Below are 20757 nucleotides of genomic sequence, written 5' to 3'. Positions count from 1 at the left end.
TATCATCTCTACCTTGGATCTATTCTTTTGCAAAAATGCCCACATTTTGGTGTGTGTGTGTGTGTGTGTGTGTGTGTGTGTTTTAACCTAAAACATTTTTATTTTATAAATGATCATATAGTTATTTTGATTTTTTCTTTTGAGGTAAAGCGCTATGAATGTTGCCACATGTATAGATTCATGCAGCTACCCTCCATGAGCGAGATACAGAACAATCCCGTCTAATCCCTACCCTCTAAAAACGACTCTCTCCTACCATCCCTTTACAGTCACTCACTCCTAGTCCCTGAAAACCACTGATCTGTCTTCCTTTTTACAGTTTTGTCTCTGAGAAAGCCATATAAATGGAATCTTACAGCATGGAACCTCTTGAGACAAGCTTTTTTCAATTAGTACAATGCCTTGATGATTCATCCAACTTGTGTGTGTATCAATAATTCCTTACTTTCTATTGCTGAGCAGTATTCCATGGTATGAATGTGTCATCATCATTAACTTCTTAAAAATTCATTATTTTTTTAATTGAAGTTTAATTCATATACAATAAAATTAACCCCTTTACCTTAGTTTTGCAAAAAAAAGAAGAAATGGGTCATGTGAAAATCCTCACTCCATAAAAAGATAAGCTTTAAACTGGAAACAGATTGTTGGACACGCCATGTTTGTCTGACTTTCTCCAGTAGATTGTTTCTATATTTGGAGAATTGTTCAGTACAGTTCTCTTTCCATCTGCTTGCACTCACGCTGTTAACAAGCGTTCACTCCTTTCAACTGATTTCAGATTGGCTCTCCAACATTCTGCATTGTCTCTATATTCGTTAGTTTTGGGGTTTTTTTGATAGGTAATACCTGTATATTGCCCAAAACACAAAAAACACAAAATGGTATATACCAAGGTAAATAAGTCTCACCCACCCTCTGTCTCCTGGTAACTCAATCTCCTCTCTGGAGCTCACAGTTTTCTCAATTCTATGCATTTACAAATACATACATATATGAGTGTATTAAAAAGTATGTATATAGACATATGTAAGTATACAAATATATGTATATGTACATATAAAATACAAATAGTTGCATATAAAATCAACGTATATACTTGCATACATACATACATTTTCCCCACACACAAAGGGGGGCACATTCTGCCCAAGGTTCTATACTTTGCCTTATTCTCTTAACTTCCCTTCTCTTGGAATTCCTTCCGGAAAAGTATATTTAAAGCAGTCTATTAAGTCCATTTTACTCTACTGTATGAGTGTATCATCATTTATTTAAGCATCCCATTACTGATGGTCCAGTGAGTTTCTAAACTTTGCTCATACAATGAATATACCATTTTATTTGTATCATTTCATTTTACTCCAGTAGAAGCATCTTTGCAGGAAAATTTCTTAGAAGTGGAATTTCTGGGTCAAGGGGTGTGTGCATTTCTGTTTTTGAAAGGTTTGGCCAAAGTATCCTTCAGGGAAGTCATATCAATTTACATCCCATTAGCGATGGATCACAGTGCTTCTACATTACCTACATTTATTTAGTAACTAATTATTTTAATATAATTTCAGGTATTAATGAATATTCAATGATCAATACCAGAAATAACTAGCATTAATAGCTTCTCAATCTTCCTTTATTTTCACGACATCAACACTTTTGAAGAGTCTAGGCCAGTTACTTCGAAGACTGTCCTTCAATTTGGGCCTATCTTTTCTTTAAAACAAAGAACCAACTGCAAATAGCTCAAAGCAAAATACAAGGAAAACCTTCTAGCCATAAAAAAGAATGAGCAAAATAAAATTTAAAAATACAGTTAGTAAGAATACCTACCATTTGAAGTGGGGGTGGGAGGAGAAGAGAAATAGGTGAGGGAGATTGAGGTACAAACTTCCAGTTACAAAATAAGTGAGTAATGGATATGAAATGCACAGTGTAGGGAATAGTCAGTAATTATGTAATATCTTTGTATGTGACAGATGGTAATTAGACTTACTGTGGTGATCAGTTTGAAATCTAAGAAATACCGAATCCCTATGCTGTGCACTAACATAGTGTTGTAGGTCAATTTTACTTCAAAAACAAATAAACTCATAGAAAAAGAAATCAGATTGTGGTTACCAGAGGTGGGGGGGGCGCTAGAAGGGGGAACTGGATGAAGGCAGTCAAAAGGTACAAACTTCCAGTTAGAAGATAAATCAGTACTAGGGGTGTAATCACAACTAACACTGCTGTATGTTATGTATATGAAAGTCAAGAGAATTAACCCTAAGAGTTCTCATCACAAGGAAAAAGTGTTTTTCTATTCTTTAATTTTGTATCTATAGGAGATAATGGGTGCTCACTAAATTTACTGTGGTCATCATTTCATGATGCATGGAAGTCAAATCATTATGCTGTACACCTTAAACTTATACATTACTGTATGTCAATCATATCTCAGTAAAACTGGAAGAAAAAAGAAAGAATACCTGCCATTTTTTGCTTGTTTGTTTGACTACTTACCATTTTTGGAGCACTTACTACATGCCAGATATTGAGTTAAGCACTTTGCCTAGGGGTAAGAGCTAACATTTACTGGATGCTGAATTTGTGCCAAGTGAAGTGCAAAATGCTTTACATGCATTATCTCCTGTATTCCTCATAATAACCCATTCACTATTCTCTATAGAATCCATGAGTAACCTGTGGTACAGAGAGGCAGAATGGTTAGCCTCAGGTCACAGAAATTAGCTCTCTTCCTATTCCTTTCCTTCCCTTCTCTTCAAGTTACAAAAGTTATACATGCTCATTAAAATAATCCAGAGGGGGGGTAAAGTAAAAGTGGAGTGCCTGCCCCATGCCAGAGGTAACCTCTATTAACAACTGGGGGGACTTCTCTGGCGGGCCAGGGGTTAGGGCTCCGGGCTCCCAATGCAGGGGGGCACAGGTTTGAATCCTGGTTGGGGAACTAAGATCCTGTATGGCGCATAGGGTGGCGAAAAACAAAAAAACAGACCATTTTCTATAAGAACCAAGACTTGAATCCCACCTTTTCTGAATCGAAAGCCCTTATTCCTAATGGATATTCAATACTGTCTTCCATATGCAAATAGCAAATTATATATATTCTATAAAATAAATTGGCTCTTAAAACTCTTATCAACTGGATTATTGTTGAAAAGCAGGAAAAGCTAAAACATATTAAGTACCATCTCTGATACAGGGAGCCTTTTTATCCACAGCATAAAGAAGACTAAATTAACTAATTAATTAAAACTAAAACAGATTTTGACAAATGACAGCCTGCAAGAACCTTTGTGAACTTGCTACTTAGCCAAGCGTTGACTATAAAAATAGAAATAAAAAGGCATGTGACCAAAGAGGAGGAACAAAAGCAGCTCAAACCAAAAGCAGCCCTGTTGAGCAATTTGCTGTAGAAGGAGCTTGGAGTCATTGGTTCCAGCAAAATTCTTGCAGCTTCAGGTAATCTAGTATTGACTGTACGGTATCCTGGTGAGTTTATAATGGTGAACAGTAACTTGGACATGTTCCACCCTACCTAAGATCAAGAAGAATAGCAAAAAAAAAAAAAAAAAAAAAAGAAGAATAGCAAAGTATCTGTGGTAATGGCACTGGGAAATAAGAACACATTTCTTCAGGTTATAGAAGGATCCAATTTAAAAAATTGTCTTTGCATGTTGGGGGATGCCCCACTCTTCATAATCTGGGAAACTGGTCAGTGAGGAGAACACAGCAGTTTCACTGAGTTAAGACTCCCTTTGCCTTCTTTCTACTTCCACATGGCAAATAGATTCCACTGTGACTCAGACTAAAGGCCTAAAGGCCTCTTTGGTAATATTTTACTTAGAAATATTTCATCTTTAATTTCCTTTTCTTATATTGTCCTTGCCCCACCTTGGTGTCAAGGTAATTATATCTTCATAAAATAAAGTTCATGGCTTTCTTTCTCTTCCTCTTTCTCCTTGTAAATCACTAAAAACTTTGGATTATCATTTCTTTTTTTTTTTTGTGGTACGCGGGCCTCTCACTGTTGTGGCCTCTCCCATTGCGGAGCACAGGCTCCGGACGCGCAGGCTCAGCGGCCATGGCTCACGGGCCCAGCCGCTCCGCGGCATGTGGGATCTTCCCGGATCGGGGCACGAACCCGTGTCCCCTGCATCGGCAGGCGGATTCTCAACCACTGCGCCACCAGGGAAGCCCAAGAGATGCAGTCTTAATGCTCAAACTGTACGATTCCATCTCCCCTCACCCCCTCACCAATACAGCTTTTGCACTATCTTATAAAGAACGTGTGTGTGTGTGTGTGTGTGTGTGTGTGTGTGTGTGTGTGTTATATACATAGTCTTCACTGGGTTTTTTTTAGAGTGACTCTGCAAGCTGCTACCTCTTTTCTCAATAGCTAATTTAATTATAATACAGATTTTTGAAGCAGCGCTCTGAGCACTAAGTATTTATTTTTAAATGTACTATTCACAATACAAAGCTGAGAACAAGGTTGCCGCAGCGCTCATACATCTAGTAAGAGGAGCTGCCAGGGGGCCGAGGAGGGTTCGATGATGGCTTTCTACCTGCCCGTGGACTCATGAATGGATTCTTCACTGGACGCGTCTCCTGGCTCCTTCTGAAGTGTGAAGAAGGCCTTTTGTAACCAGGAAGTCTCAGACACTGTCAGTATGAATTACACCCTTGAGTTGTCTGTAGAGGTGAACAAGCCATCTACTTTGGTTGGTTTTCCGGCTCGAGCTTCTGTAAATATGACCTTTCTTTTCAGGGGTGTTTTACTCAGCTTTGCAGAATAATAATTGTTTGGGTGGGAAATGTATTTGGGTAACAAGACAATACACCCTCTAGTAAATCTCCTGAGGAGATTTCTGGGAGCAACTAGGGGGTTTCCCCAGAGCTTATAGCCTCGTCCGGGCAGCTATCTCGTGACTTCTGTCATTTCTCTCTGTCCCCGCGTCTCCCACTCCAGCCCGCGTCCACTGGGCGGTGCCCGTCCGCCCGTCCTGCCCCTAGTTGAGGCCCAGCAACACTGGCCTGCCTTTCTTCTCAGTTTTCTAGATTCTTCACATATAAAATATTCCAATGGGAATTTTTTTTTTTGAAGCATAGTTGCCTTACAATCTTATAGTAGTTTCAGGTGTACAGCATAGTGACTCACTGCTTTTACACATTACAGAATGATCACCCCTGCAGGTCTAGTTACTATGTGTCACCATATACAGTTCTTACAATATTATGGGCTCTATTCCCTGCACTGTTCATTACAGCCCTGTGATCTGTTGATTTTACAACTGGAAGTTCCTACGTCTTAGTCTCCCTCACCTGTTTCACCCATCCCTCCCACCCCTCTGGCAACCACCAGTTCGAGTGGTTGAGTCTGCTTCTGTTTTATGTTTGCTCATTGGTTTCGTTTTGACACATAAATGAAATCATACAGTATTTGTCTTTCTCTGTCTGACTAATTTCACTCAGCCTAATAGTCTCTAGGTCCATCCATGTTGTGGAAAATGGCAAGATTTCTTTCCTTTTTATGGCTGAGGAGTATTCCATTGCATATATTTTATATCTATCACATCTTCTTTATCCATTCATCTGTTGATGGACACTTAGGTTGCTGCCATATCTTGGCTATTGCAAATCATGTTGCAATGAACCTAGAAGTGCATACATCTTTTTGAATTCGTGTTTTTGTTTTCTTCAGAAAAATACCCAGAAGTGGAATTGCTGGATCACACGGTAGTTCCATTTTTAATTTTTTGAGGAAACTCCACACTTTTTAATAGCTGCTGCACCAATTTACATTCTATTGGTAATATTTTTAAACGACAACAATAAAAACTAGATGAAAATTTCCATTTATATCATCTAGATTATATTAAAACACGTTATTTATGTTTTTGTGTTTTTTTTTTGGTACGCGGGCCTCTCACTGTTGTGGCCTCTCCCGTTGCGGAGCACAGGCTCCGGACGCACAGGCCCAGCGGCCATGGCTCACGGGCCCAGCCGCTCCGCGGCATGTGGGATCCTCCCGGACTGGGGCACGAACCCGTGTTCCCTGCATCGGCAGGCGGACTCTCAACCACTGCGCCACCAGAGAGGCCCTATTTATGTTTTTTAACTCAGGTATTTGGAACTGTTCTGACTCTCAGAAATAGTGACCCTTTCTGGTCCAGTGAATGAATTCCATCCACTTTGAAAAAGAATTTTTCTTTTCTCTCTGGATGGCACTAGATTTTTTACTTTATTTTATTTATTTATTTTTAAATAAATTTATTTATTTATTTTCGGCTGCGTTGGGTCTTCGTTGCTGCGCATGGGCGCTCTATAGTTGCGGCGAGCAGGGGCTACTCTTTGTTGCGGTGCGCGGGCTTCTCATTGCGGTGGCCTCTCCTGTTGCGGAGCATGGGCTCTAGGCACGTAGGCTGCAGTAGTTGTGGCTCACGGGCTCTAGAGCGCAGGCTCAGTAGTTGTGGTGCACGGACTTAGTTGCTCTGCGGCATGTGGGATCTTCCCGGACCAGAGCTTGAACCCATGTCCCCTGCACTGGCAGGCAGATTCTTAACCACTGTGCCACCAGAGAAGTCCCAAGATTTTCTTTAAAGTCAACATACTTGTCCAGAATCTGTTCCGAAGTTTGTGAATAAATATCAATCAATCAGCTCACAACGGCAAGCAGAGTGGACACTTTATTACAGACTTTATGTTTTCCTATCATGTAATGAGTTCCTTATGTATTGATATTAGGCTACTCATTCTTTGCCATATTATCATAAATTCTATTTCCTAATATGTTTAATTTTTAGCATTTTAACATTTTTCTTTTTTAGCACTTATGCTAAGTTAATTATTTGTATGAATTATTGTTCAGTGTTTGTTTGATACAACATTTTACTATCTCCACGCCTACCTTCCAAACATAGCCACAGCCATCTTGCCCCCGCGCTACATGGACAGCACCTCATGGGGCCCCCCGGCTTCCCCTCTTGGCCCTTACAGTCCACTCTCTTCACAGCAGACAGAAGGAGCCTGTTAGGACAAAAGTGTGGTCCCGACACTCCCTTCCTCAAAAACCTAATGTAAAGGCTTCCCTCCTATCGCTTTCCTCTCACCAAGTGTACAAGGCCCTAAACAATCCATTGATTGATTAGTCAGTGGCGTTCCTGGCTCCCTCCCTGACCTCAGTTGACTTCCCTGACCTTTACCATTTCTGCACATAGTGCACCTCTGCTATATTGAACTGACACCTTCTACCATGTTGTTTGCTTCACTTATCCTCTGAACCAAAGTTGAACATAAGAAATTAAAACTCAGACTTCCCTGGTGGCACAGTGGTTAAGAATCCACCCACCAATGCAGGGGACACGGGTTCGAGCCCTGGTCTGGGAAGATCCCACATGCCGCGGAGCAACTAAGCCTGTGCGCCGCAACTACTGAAGCCTGCACACCTAAAGCCCATGCTCCACAACAAGAGAAGCCACTGCAACGAGAAAACCGCGCACCACAACGAAGACCCAACACAGCCAATAAATAAATAAAAGAAAATATTTTTTAAAAACTGAAAACTCACTCACTTTTACAAAGTTATTCCACCCCATCTCACAGCACTTTATGCACAGAGAATGTATTCCTAAGACGCATATCCACAAAAGTGTAGGCTTGTTCCTAAAGAATATCAGCTCACGATGATGATGATAACAATGCTGGGAAAGGTGATGGCCATTTTTTAAAAAATATTTGTTTATTTGTTTATTTTCTTTATTTTTTGGGCCGCGTTGGGTCTTAGCTGAGGCACGCGGGGTCTTCATTGAGGCATTCGGGATCTTTTGCTACAGCACGGGCTCTTTGTTGTGGTGTGCAGGCTTCTCTCTAGTTGTGGTGTGCAGGTTTTCTCTCTCTAGTTGTGGCGCAGGGGCTCCAGAGTGTGTGGTCTCTGTAGTTGGCAGCACGTGGGCTCTCTCATTGAGGCGTGCGAGCTCAGTAGTTGTGGCGTGCAGGCTTAGTTACCCCATGGCTTGTGGGATCTTAGTTCCCCAACCAGGGATCGAACCCTCGTCCCCTGCATTGGAAGGTGGATTCTTTACCACTGGACCACCAGGGAAGTTCCACTGGCAATGTTTATTGAGCATTGCATTGCAAGTGCAGTCAAGTCCCTGCCTAACTCATACACATTTGAATCAGCAATTCCTCAAGCAAAAAGCCATGGTCCCTAACTGGAATGCTCCCAGTGGGGACATCCATCCCTCACATACATCAGCTCTTGTGTTGGCTCTCTCGGTCTTGATTGAGCCAATTGGGGGGCTCAAAGCCTAGGACTTCAGTCTGTCTATTAAGCTTGGTTGTACAATACACATGGCTGAAGGGACACACTTAAAAACAACCACAACAACAATAAGAATGAAAGACCATCAGAAAGAGATTTCAATGACAGTTGTGGAAAACTGAAGACCCTTGGAATATAGAAAATAGAAGGTTTTTTTTCCAAAGCTACTAACAATGACATCTAAAATACTTTAAAAATTATTATATATCCTTACGAAAGAAAAGTTAAAATAAAATAAGGGAGGTTCGAAAGTGAGGCAGACTCCTGCTAAATATTCAACCAGCCTATAGAGGAATACCTCATTTTCTTTCCACGTATTTTTTAAAGAGGGACACTCAGGGTCTGGGGTAAATTCAGCTCAAGAGTCTTGGGTGTAAACACAAGCTACAAGCATAGTGGGATCTCTCCAGCAGGCTAGTCTGCAATGGGCAGAGATTGTCTATAGAAAAGTAACCTAGGAATAGGATTGACCCCCAGTGGGCAGAGTCCAATGTGTGTAGTAACCCCAGGACTAATCTGTGGCTTGTGCTGGTGGCCAAACTCAGCAGACAGAGAATGGCAATGGTACCATGGTTACTAGTGGAATATCTAGTTAAGAACAAAACCTCAGCCACTTCCTGGGGGACATAATCTCTAAGAACAGTGATGGTAAAGGCTAGGCAGAGTGCCAGAACCTTGGTCAACTGCTACGAGATTCAGGGAAGCCTCAGGTCCTTGTGCAAATAAGAAACTCAAGAGGGGAGCAAGAACACAGCAAGAATAGGCTTGTGTGTGTCCAGAGCGCCCATATATAGGTTACCTTGTAGAAGACTAATTCTATATCTTAGCAGCAGATGGGTAAATCCACTAAATATGTCTGACTTACAGGGATTAATTAACTAGAGAGTTCAGTAAGAGCTTTCTTAGCCTCATTGCCTACAGTTGAGTGGGACCAAGTCATTCTGGCTATAATAAGGCTTTACCTTCTCAGGCCTGAAAAAGTGTTGGGACACGACAGGAATCCTTGTATAATGAGTGCAGAACATGCAGATGAGGTACTACAGGTAATCCAAAGAAAAACATAGCTGCATTACTGCAGCCCACAGCATGGTGTATTCAGCACACTAGAACTGAATAGAGTACCACACTGTCTGTATCAGGACCATACTATTTCATATGATCATCAATGACCTAGTAAAGGGCACTCTGGCATCCCTTCTAAGGGTCTGAGACCTGGGCCATTCGATTAACTTCTTGGAGTCACCTTCCCATAAAACAGGGATCTTATTTGCCTTCTGTTAACTACATCAATGTGTTATGAATATAAAGAAGATACTATTATCAAAATGTGCTGCACACAAATATTTATAAAAATAAAATAGACAGGTAATGGAAGAAAGTGAAAGATCTCTGAAGGTCTGTTCACTGGAATTTCACAACACAACTAGAGATAATCTCTCTAGCCCTGTCCTGTTTCCTCAGCATCAAAATCACATCCTCCCTTGGATAACTTTATGTATAGCCAAACAAAAACCCATGACATTTCCTCATAAATGCTCTGGTTTTTCTTATCTTACATCACTCCATCTTTCTCTTCACTCAGATTGACCATTTTTCTCTCTGTTAACTTACATTGGTGACCACTGCATTAGAAAATTTCAATCAAAATTCAGTTTCTTCATGAAGCTAGTTGGTCCTACTTATTTTCTCCCATGTACCATCACTCTTCAACATGTATTTTAGTCCACTTAAATAAATATAAACTAGAAATATGGGGAAGTGAGGGATGGCTTCTTAGAGAAGGTGGAATTTGAATTGACCTAGAATGAGCAAAATTTTTAATAAGTAGATGCTGGAGAAGGGCATTCCATTCATCATCATGACCATCATCATCACCAAGACCATCAGAGCTAATACTTATGGCATGCTTACTATGAGCCAAGCACTGTTTTAAGCAGTTTATATGCAATATTCCACTTCATTCTCACGGCAACACTAGGAGATAAATATTATTATTAGCTCCATTGTATTGATACAGACACTGAGGCACTGATAGATTAAAAAATTTGTCCAAGACTGCTCAACTACTAAGCAGTAGAGCCAAGTCTGAAACACAGAGGCTGTGCTTGTAACCGCTGTGCTACACAGCATAAAGAATTGATTAAGCAGACAACAGCAGACAAGGGGAAACATGCAGGGTCTGAAGAAAAGCCACAGATTAATACGACTAGACATAAGAGTGTTTAGTCTCTGGAAAGTTAGAATCAGGCCAAATTATGGAAGCAAATTTTGCCAAATTTGCTTTTATAGGAGTTATTCTGTGGGTAGTGGAGAGCTATCAATGGTTTCTAAGTAGATGAATGGTCTGAAATCTGGTTTTGGATAACTGAAATTCAGCAGAGATCGCCAATTCTCTTCTTTCCTTTATAATGCATTTACCTAGTGAAGAACTTAGCATTCAGTCTAATTTAAATCAAATACAGATTCTGAAACACTGTAACCCATGACACCTCCAACAAACATGAAGAAAAAGGAATTCAATTTGTCATGGGCCAATAAGTATAGAATAATAGTGACTCTCACTAACTTTATGAAATTATTATTATCCAAATTTCCTTCTTCCAGGGCATACATACCGTTTCCCCTAATTACTGGATGTGTTTATCAACTCCATCTTTATTAAACAAAGAAAAAATACTGAATATATTTATTCTGCATAAGTCTTTCCCCTCCACTCCAAGCAAGCTGCAATTTAGCAGCCAAAGCAATGCTGAAAGGGGCTTAGAAAGAACAATCAAAGATGTGTGAATTATGTGTAAAACTGAGTTTAATTAAATCCCTTTTTGCTGAAAGAAATGGAAGCTCTAACAGTTATGCACACTTTTCAGCTGCTCATATTAAGCTCCCAGTGGAACCCTGGGAAGGAAACTGCAAAAGATGGAAATTCTGCTCTGGACAACCCAGCTGAACTCTGTAACAGCTCAGACCACTTACTGTGCATAGTTTCCAATGCTTGTTTGTGGTATAGCTATGTCACTAAAACTTGACTGTTTGTGGTTAATTAGCCTAAAGCATTAAATTACTGACTTGCTTAATAAGACACAGTTTGGTTAATATTTTGGCAGCAAATCAAAAAGGAGACCCTAGATATCTACTTTTCCCCCACATATCTATTATCTCGATTTCTCATCTTTCCCTTTAAAATAAAATGTATCTTGCCACAAAACTTCCAACTATCCCAAAAATGAATTTTATTTCAGAACGCTAAACTCCCCATTTGCTTGATTCAGGAAGTCACTGTGTTTGTTACCTGGGGGGGTACATTTTTCAGCTAATGTAGCCCAGTGTTCATACCAAGAGCTTATGCTGCTTAGACTCTGGCCTTTCCCTGCGTATGACTGACCTTTTGTTACTACCCTAAAAGCAGATAATGCCTTGTTTTCTAGGCCCAAATCACTTCGTTCATGCACCATGGTGTGCAAGCGGGGTGTCCCAACCAAGCACCTGCCAGTGCTTCTTGAAGAGGATTTTGGCCGTGCTCACAGATTACCCTGTCTACCAGCTCAAGCCAAGGTGGGCATCCTCCATCTGAGCGACCAGCTGCTTAAAACTCTCAACTTTCATAACAGAAATGCAGATGTGACATCCACAAGTGTTACTGATATTATGAATATGTCTTAAATCAGCAGCCACTGCTTTAAAGCTCTTGCCAGAGAGTAGAGCCTTGAATCACCTATCCAGATACACTTTTGTGAATGCTTCTTCCTACTCCTCTTGCTTCCTTCCTAGGGGAAGAATCCAAGTAACAAAACATCTTGGCTTCTCTCTGCCCTTCTGAGCTAATCTGACTGGGGAGTTTGGAAGTCAAAAGTGGGTATGTACTGGCTTAACTCCTCTACTTTCACTTGGGAAAAGAGCACATTTTCTTCTCTGCTCCTCCCAATCCCTTTGTGAGGGCCTTCCCTGGTCCAGTGCTGCCCGACACCCTGTGGGTTCATCAGTCTGTTTCTGGGGTTCAGTAGTGAGGAGTCTCCTTGCCTATACCTGGAAGCCACATTTTCCAAAATCAGCCTTATGAGTAATGAAGGTGATGTTTGTGACCTCCATCTGCTTACAGATATATTTTATTTTTCAGTTAGCTCAGAGTGTGGTTGTAAAACGTGGCGTCTTTCTTGGGCCCCAGCTAACACAAGTACTAAAGCCCCAGTGAGAAAAGTTATATTTAATAAAGACAGATTCCCACGCCACCCATTCTTTCCTTAAGGTTGTAAACGTTCCAGCCTAGAGTCACATTATATCAACATTCATCAGGAGCATATTAAAATAGACCCTCTCAGAACTGCCTTAATGGAGTCAAACATTAATGTTGGTCTTTAATGGAAGTCACTATGAAAAAGGGCAATATAAAATAACATATGTATCTGCCAACAATGGATGAAAACATTTTCTGTTTCTGTTATATTTCTATTGCTCAATGTTCCACTTGTTTATTCCATGTGGTATATTTACTTTAGAATTTTGAAGCAGGAGAATATTGTCTTGACTCAAAAATTGGTATGCTCACTCGGCAAGCAAAGATAACTCTGTAACCCATAATATTTTTCTCTTTTGATTTCACTATCAGGAAATTCTTGGCTCAGTGTAACACTCAAGCACAATAACTATAACAACCAATATGAACAGCATTTTACTTCATTCTTTTCATAGCTTTAATATCTAATTTCCATTTAAATAACATGCACACAATCCGTTTTGTAGGCCATTCCCAAACTCTTTAAAATATGAATAAGGCACAGTGAAAAATCAAAAAACACAGAAAAAAAGAATGCAAAGAACTTCCAGTTTCCAGTCCAGCATGTAAGGAGCTTGAAAGTCATCACTCCTGTCTTCACAACAAGAGAAAAGCTGAACAAACAAAATCAACAACGCTTCTTAGATCCACCAGAGAAAATGAGGTCACAGGGCAAACCACTGCTCCCCAAAATTGGAGAGACAGATGGACAGATACGGAGAATACAACTTACAGAAGCAGAAGCCCAGGAGCAGAAGCTTCCACAAGAACTAGTACCAGGATAGGAAAACCTAATCAGTAACTCATGAAGTACTGGAGGCTCAGTGTGGACAAGTTCAAGAGTTAAAAATTCCAGGGGGATCCAGTATTAGGGGGGCTTCAACACTTTTGTGAGTTCTACCTCCAAAAGTCTTACCAGGCTCTCTCAGGGAAGTTGGAGAAAATCTCCTCCTACTTCTGGCAAAAAGGGGCCATTTGAAAAAAGCCCAGAAAATTCTGTTCTTCTTCTAACAAAGCCTGCCCTCAAGAGAAACTATTTTACCAAAGCTTAACTAACTAGGGTTTTACCAGAGTCTAACCAATGGGGGGAAAGGGAAATACCCAACTCCAGTCAACTGTAGCCTTCCTAACTCCACAAACCAAAGCAAAACAAAACAAAACTGAGATGCACTTGTAAAGGTCACAGCCCAGGGTCACAGGCTCACTAAAAGGCTGAGACCTACAAAGCATATAATTTTAACATTCCCTTAAATATGTTTTAATATTGGAGAAAGAAAGGAACTCCTCACTATTCTTTTTCAGGTTTTTTGGTAATTCTTTTTTGTAATTTTTTTCATGGTAATTTTCAGCCATTTTTTTCTTTCATACAAACTTGAAACTAAATTTACTAGTTACAAAAGCAAATCATATATCACTCGATGTATGACTGGAATTTTATTACATTCATAATTAATTTAGGAAGAAGTGACATTTTTATGACTTTGAGTTATCTCCAGAATATAACTGTCTTTACATTAACTCAGATCCTATTTTATTATGATATTTCATAGTTTTCTGTATTTCAATAAAAGAGTACAGTTTTCTTCACATAGGTCCTTTTTACTTTCTGTTATATTTATTCCTAAATATGTGTATTTTTCTAATTTTATTTTAATTAGATTTTGTTAATTATTAAATCTTTTATGAATTCCAATCATTTCATGTTGAATTTTTTATATTTAGGGGTTATAACATATAATTTTCAAATAAAGATAATATTTCTTCTCAAAAAAATTTAAAAAATAAAAGACTGAGACTTAATCATAGGACTATAGAATGCTTCCCCTCCCCCAACACGTTACCACCTCATCAATAGGTCTCTCGTATAATAACGGGGGGATACAATGGAAAGAACTGTGTGTCTCAGATCTTATTGAAGAAGAAGTCTCTAGGGAAACCCAAGGAATGCAGCAGAGATAAAAACAAGGACACCAGGGGCAATTTTTGCCTTTGACACCTACAACTACAGCAAGCGGTAAACACAGCGTAACCCCTAGCCTGATAAACATAAAACCTCACGCTAAAGGCCTATTTACCTCAGTTCCTTTTATCCAGTACATCATGTCTGGCTTTAAAAAAAAAGAGAGAGCATGTATCAGAATGAAACTTAGATACAGCAGAGATGTTGGAATGACAAGACTGGGAATTTAAAACAACTATGATTAATATGCTAAGGACTCTAATGAAAAATAGTGGACATGATGCAGGAACAGATGGTTAATGTAAGCAGAGAGATGGAAACTCAAAGAATGAATCAAAAGGAAATGCTAGAAATCAAAAACACTATAACAGAAATGAAGAATGCTTTTGATGGACTCATCAATAGACTGGACATAGCTGAGGAAAGAATCAGTGAGATTGAAGAAATGTTAGTAGAAATTTCCAAGACTGAAATATAATATGAAAACCAATTTTTTTTTAAAAAAGAGCAGACTATCCAAGAACTGTGGGACAATTACAAAAGGTGTAATGTATGCATAATGGTAATAAGAAGGAGAAGAAAGAAAGAACAGAAATATTTGAAGCAAAAATGACTGAGTGTCCAAAATTAATGATAGACAACAAACCACAGATCCAGGAAGCTCAGATAACGCCAAGCAAGATAAATACCAAAAAATCTACACATTGGCATATATTCAAACTGCAGAAAATCAAAGGCAAAGACAAAATTTTGAAAGATGCCAAAGAGGAGAAAAAACATACAATGAAAGACCAAAGATAAGAATTACATTCAACTTCTTTTCAGAAACCATGCATACAAGAAGTGTGGAGTAAAATATTTAAAGTATTTAAGGAAAAATATCACCAATCTAGAATTCTGTATCCAGTGAAATTATGCTGGAAAATTTGACATATGATTCCAGTCTCATCAGGTTTTCCATGTCCTGGCAGTCCAGCAGCCTTTGTACACTTCAGGAATTCTGTCATAGAAAATGGCTGTACTGATGACTCCCTTCTCTGAGCCTTCCACCCAAGGAGCTTTCTTAGCTTTTAAAAATAACTTATTTGCTGAACTGAGAGGAAGAGTTGTCTGTTTCTAGATGAAACTTTTTAGAGAATTCAGTATCAACCAAGCTTCAGTCCACTTTCACTTCTAACCAGGCTAACTAAATAAAAAAGACAGAAGACACAAATTACTAATGTCAGAAATGAAAGAAAAGCCATCACTACTGATCCTATGGGCATAAAACAAATAATAAACGACTCTTAGGAAAAAATCTATGCCCACAAATTTGATAAAATCGATGAAAGGGACCAAAATCTTGAATGATGCAATCCACCAAAACTCTTAAAAGGAGAAATAGATAATCTGAATAGGCATATATCTATTAAAGATATTGAATCAATAACTAATAATCTGCCACCAAAGCAGAAAATATCAGGCTCAGATGAGTTCACTGGTGAATGCTATCAAACATTTAAGGGAGAAATTATACCAATTCTTTTTTTTTTTTTGTGGTATGCGGGCCTCTCACTGTTGCGGCCTCTCCCATTGCGGAGCACAGGCTCCGGACGTGCAGGCTCAGCAGCCATGGCTCACGGGCCCAGCCGCTCCGCGGCATGTGGGATCTTCCTGGACCGGGGCACGAACCCGTGTCCCCTGCATCGGCAGGCGGACTCTCAACCACTGCGCCACCGGGGAAGCCCTATACCAATTCTTTACAATCTATTCCAGAAAACAGAAGCAGAGGGATATTCCCTAACTTATTTTATGAGTCCAGCATTACCCTAACACCAAAACCAGATAAAGACATTACAGAAAAGGAAGACCACAAACCAATATCTCTCATGAATATAGATACAAAAATCCTCAACAAATTTTTAGCAAATTGATACCAACCATGTATAAAAGGAATTATGCACCATGACCAAGTGAGATTCATGACATCTATGCAAAGCTGGTTCAACATTTGAAAATCAATGAATGTAAGCCATCACATCAACAGGCTAAAAAGAAAATTTATATGATCATATCAATAGATGCAGAAAAAGCATTTGACAAAATCCAACATTCATTCATAAACTAAGACTAGAGGGGAACTTCCTCAACTTGATAAAGAAGAGCCACAAAAAACCCCCACAAAAACCCAAAAAACTAACAACATTATACTTAATGGTGAGGAAGTAGAAAGTTTCTCACTAAGAACAAGAACAAGGCAAGAATATTTACTCTCACCACTCCTTTTCAAAATTGTACTAGAAGTCCTACTAATGCAATAAGGCAAGAAAAGGAAACAAAAGGTATTCAGATTGGGAAGAAGACATAAAACTGTCTTTGTTTGCAGATGATATGTTTGCCTATGCAGAAAATCTGAAAGACTCAACCAAAAATCTCTTGGAACTAGTTAGCAATTATAGTAAGGTTGCAGGATACAAGGTTAGTATACACATGTCAATTGCTTTCTATACACCAGCAATGAACAACTGGAACTTGACATTAAAAACATAATACCAGGGCTTCCCTGGTGGCGCAGTGGTTGAGAGTCTGCCTGCCAATGCAGGGGACACGGGTTCGTGCCCCGGTCCGGGAAGATCCCACATGCCGCTGAGCAGCTGGGCCCGTGAGCCATGGCCACTGAGCCTGCGTGTCCAGAGCCTGTGCTCCGCAATGGGAGAGGCCACAACAGTGAGAGGCCCGCATACCACAAAAAAAAAAAAAAAACAACAACATAATACCATTTACATTCACGACCAAAAAATAAAACACTTAGGTATAAATCTAAAAAAATATGCACAAGACCCATATGAGGAAAACTACAAAACTCTGATGAAAGAAATCAAAGAAGATCTAAATAAATGGAGATATAGTCAATGTTCATGAATAGGAAAACTCAATATTGTCAAAATATCAGTTCTTCCCAACCTGATTTATAGATTCAATGCAATCCTAATAAAAATTCTAGCAAGTTATTTTGCAGATATCAACAACTGGTTCTAAAGTTTATATAGAGAAACAAATATGTGGACAAAACTAAGTAAACATTGAATGTGCACAACCATAATATAGTGCTTACATTTTTGTGAGGAAAATATGCTAGAATTGAAATATAGGTCAACAATAGATTATGATATGATTGTTAGAAATCACATTTAAAGCATCTTAAGGTCCTTGCATTGTTTGGGAACAAGGTAAAGATGTTGATTAACTTCAGATTTTATTGAGTTAAATGCAGGTAAAAATACCTGAGGTAACTATTAAAAGAGTATACATAGAGCATATAATTTTCAAACAAGTAGAGGGAAAAATAGAATGAAACAGAAGGAACATAAGCAAAGTTAATCAATTCAAAAGAAGACAAGAAAGGAGGAAGAAAACAAAACAAAAACAATAATCCAGCAAAAAATAAAAGAAATAGGACAAATCAATAGTATTACAAAAATGAGTCCTAATATGAACAATCACAGCAAACATAAAAAGTCTAAACTCTGTAATTGAAAGAGCAAGAGTACAAGACTACATTTTTTTAAAAACTTAGGTATATGATGTTTACAAGATATATATATCTAAACATAAGGCCACAGAAATATCAAAAGTCAAAGACTGACAATGAGCACCCAGATCAAGCTCTGTTTCTAGTACCATTCTCCAGTTGAAGAACCAGAGATCCTTGGACCAATGGCTCATTCTAGGGCCGGGTAAGGGGACATATAAGATGAGCCTGGAGCATCTTGTAGTGCCAGAAAATAACAAAGTGCTACACACACACACACACACACACACACACACACACACACCAAACTACAGAAACCAAATTGATGGGGTGTGTCAAAAAGACACAGGAGCCAACCGAAAGAGCTCCCAAGGGTCAAGGCTGGAATAATTTGAGCAATAAAATAAATAAAATAAATAAATAAATAAATAAATTTGTATTAGGTTATAACCTGAAATATAAAATAAACACTCATCAGTCCCACTGATACAGACGATTGTATAAGTAAATAAATGGGGGAAAAAAAGACAAATCTCCCATGCAGAGAAATTCCAAATAATTTATGTAGACATTCCTTTTTTCAAGAATGTGAAGCATAACACTGAAGTGCGGGCTGCACATAGTGATCAGTTATCAAAACGTAGTCTAAAGCGATTCTAATAAAACAGTGTGATACTAGAAAACATTTTAAATGGAAAAAAAGTGTTCAGGAGCAGATGCACATATGTAAGTGAATATTATAATATAAAGAAAGCATTTCAAATCAGTGAGAAAAAATGATCAATAAATGGGGTTGGAACAACTGGCTACTCAAAGAAAAATGAAATTGCCTGAATTAAAGAGTTAAAAGCAAAAGAAAAATGAAATCACAAAAGAATTTGGAAAAGACTTGAATACTCTTTACATGATTTGGGAGGTAGCAGAAGGGAAAAGCTATTGCAAGATAAAAGCAAAGGAGGAAACCATGAATAAACAGACGTAACTGACTGCAAACAAATTCAATGTATGTAGACACATAGAAAACAGTTTTTTTCTCTCTCTCTGTATGGGATTAAGGTGACTTTTTTCTTCTTCATATTCTTTAACTTGTTCAGTTTTTTTAAAATAAAAAGTATTACTTGTACAGTCATAAAACTGCTATTAAATTTTAAAACTTATATAGAGTTTAACTAGGCAGCTTGCCTGAATGAAAGGTTACCCTGCCTCACCGCCAAGTTGGCCAAGGGTCTACCTACAGCAGTCTCTCACAATGTCTTTTCACAATTATAATTTATTACTTGTGTACGTATTTATTTAATATTTATCTCTCCCTCTCCTACCCAAGTCCCTGTCCTTCTAAACCCGAGTTCAGAGGGAGAATTAGTTCCAAATACCCTAAGACCTCCATTGTACGTAATGAAGTAACTTCTCTTGTAAGCATCTAGAATGGTACCAGTTAAATACCAGCCTTGGAAGAGTTGAGAATGTGCTATATAGTTCAGAGGAGAAATGGTGCTTGAAAAAGGCATAGAGAAGACCCTAAACTCTGCTTAAGCCTGAGGGCAGGAAATAGATCTGGTTTCTTCTGGGCTTGTGCTTGGTGCCTGGTATCATGTATAATATATAGGAGGTGCTGAGTCAATTGATAATCTGCTCAGGGCTCTATGGCAGGGGTACCTGGTAGGAACCAGGCCACACAGCAGGAGGTGAGAGGCTGGCGAGCAGGCCAGCGAGTGAAGCTTCATCTGCCGCTCCCCATCACTCCCCATCGCTCGCATTACTGCCGAACCATCCCCCTCCACCCCGGCCGTGGAAAAATTGTCTGCCACGAAACCAGACCCTGGTGCCAAAAAGGTTGGGGACTGCTGCCCTATGGGATCCACAATCTGCTCAAAGAGAGCCTTTCCATTGGAAACAAACTGGAACTCACCTTGGAACAAGGCAGAGGAACTCTTACTTTGTGCATTCTTTTATTTTGAGGTAAAAATATTCTGAAGACGTTAGAAAAAACTGGGCATTTGGACCTCATAGGCAGTCAATTCAGCTAACTGGAATCCAAGTGGAAAATATGGATTTGTATCACTGAAAAAAGGAAACAATAATATCTATCAGTGCTCAAGTTTTGAGAACATTGTATCAGCCAAATGGATACTAAAAACACCGTGTGGTTGCTTCCTAGCCTAGGTATGGTGAACAACAACACAAGTAGAAAGGTATGAGCCATAATTTTGAGCAGTTTACCTTATTTTCTAAGTACTGGATGTAATTAAGTTAATTAGTGCAAACAAACAAAAAACTCCACCTAATTACAACTGGGAATTAGGTAAAACACCTCACATAAGTTGCTGACATGCTTTATTTTTGTAACATTATTTCTCCTATGAAGCTGGAAATATAGTTCAATAAATTATTTACATAAGGAGAAACTCCAAGATGGCGGAAGAGTAAGACGCGGAGATCACCTTCCTCCCCACAGATACATCAGAAATACATCTACACGTGGAACTTCTCCTATAGAACACCCACCGAACGCTGGCAGAAGACCTCAGACCTCCCAAAAGGCAAGAAACTCCCCACGTACCTGGGTAGGGCAAAAGAAAAAAGAATAAACAGAGACAAAGAATAGGGACGGGACCTGCACCAGTGGGAGGGAGCCGTGAAGGAGGAAAGGTTCCCACACACTAGAAGCCCCTTCGCGGGCGGAGACTGCGGGTGGC

At 39.2% G+C, this 20757-nt stretch overlaps 1 protein-coding gene across 2 annotated transcripts in view; it reads right to left on the bottom strand.

The window, feature by feature from the left end:
• Nucleotides 1–20757, bottom strand: part of LOC114487145 (translation initiation factor IF-2-like) — a 154613-nt gene that overhangs the window by 66916 nt on the left and 66940 nt on the right. Inside the window, exon 2 of one of the 2 annotated variants that reach the window (XM_028495766.2) lies at nt 20051–20122. The exons of the other annotated variant lie outside the window; for it this stretch is intronic. Coding sequence (XP_028351567.1) covers nt 20085–20122 — 38 coding nt within the window. The 3' untranslated portion in view covers nt 20051–20084. Of the gene's footprint in view, nt 1–20050; nt 20123–20757 lie in introns of those variants that run through there. 2 annotated transcript variants of the gene reach the window in all.

The sequence above is a fragment of the Physeter macrocephalus genome, chromosome 11, assembly GCF_002837175.3.
Source record: "Physeter macrocephalus isolate SW-GA chromosome 11, ASM283717v5, whole genome shotgun sequence".
NCBI classification, from domain to species: domain Eukaryota; kingdom Metazoa; phylum Chordata; class Mammalia; order Artiodactyla; family Physeteridae; genus Physeter; species Physeter macrocephalus.
Note: the sequence above shows the minus strand (reverse complement) of the source record. Positions and strands in the feature narration are given on the sequence as shown.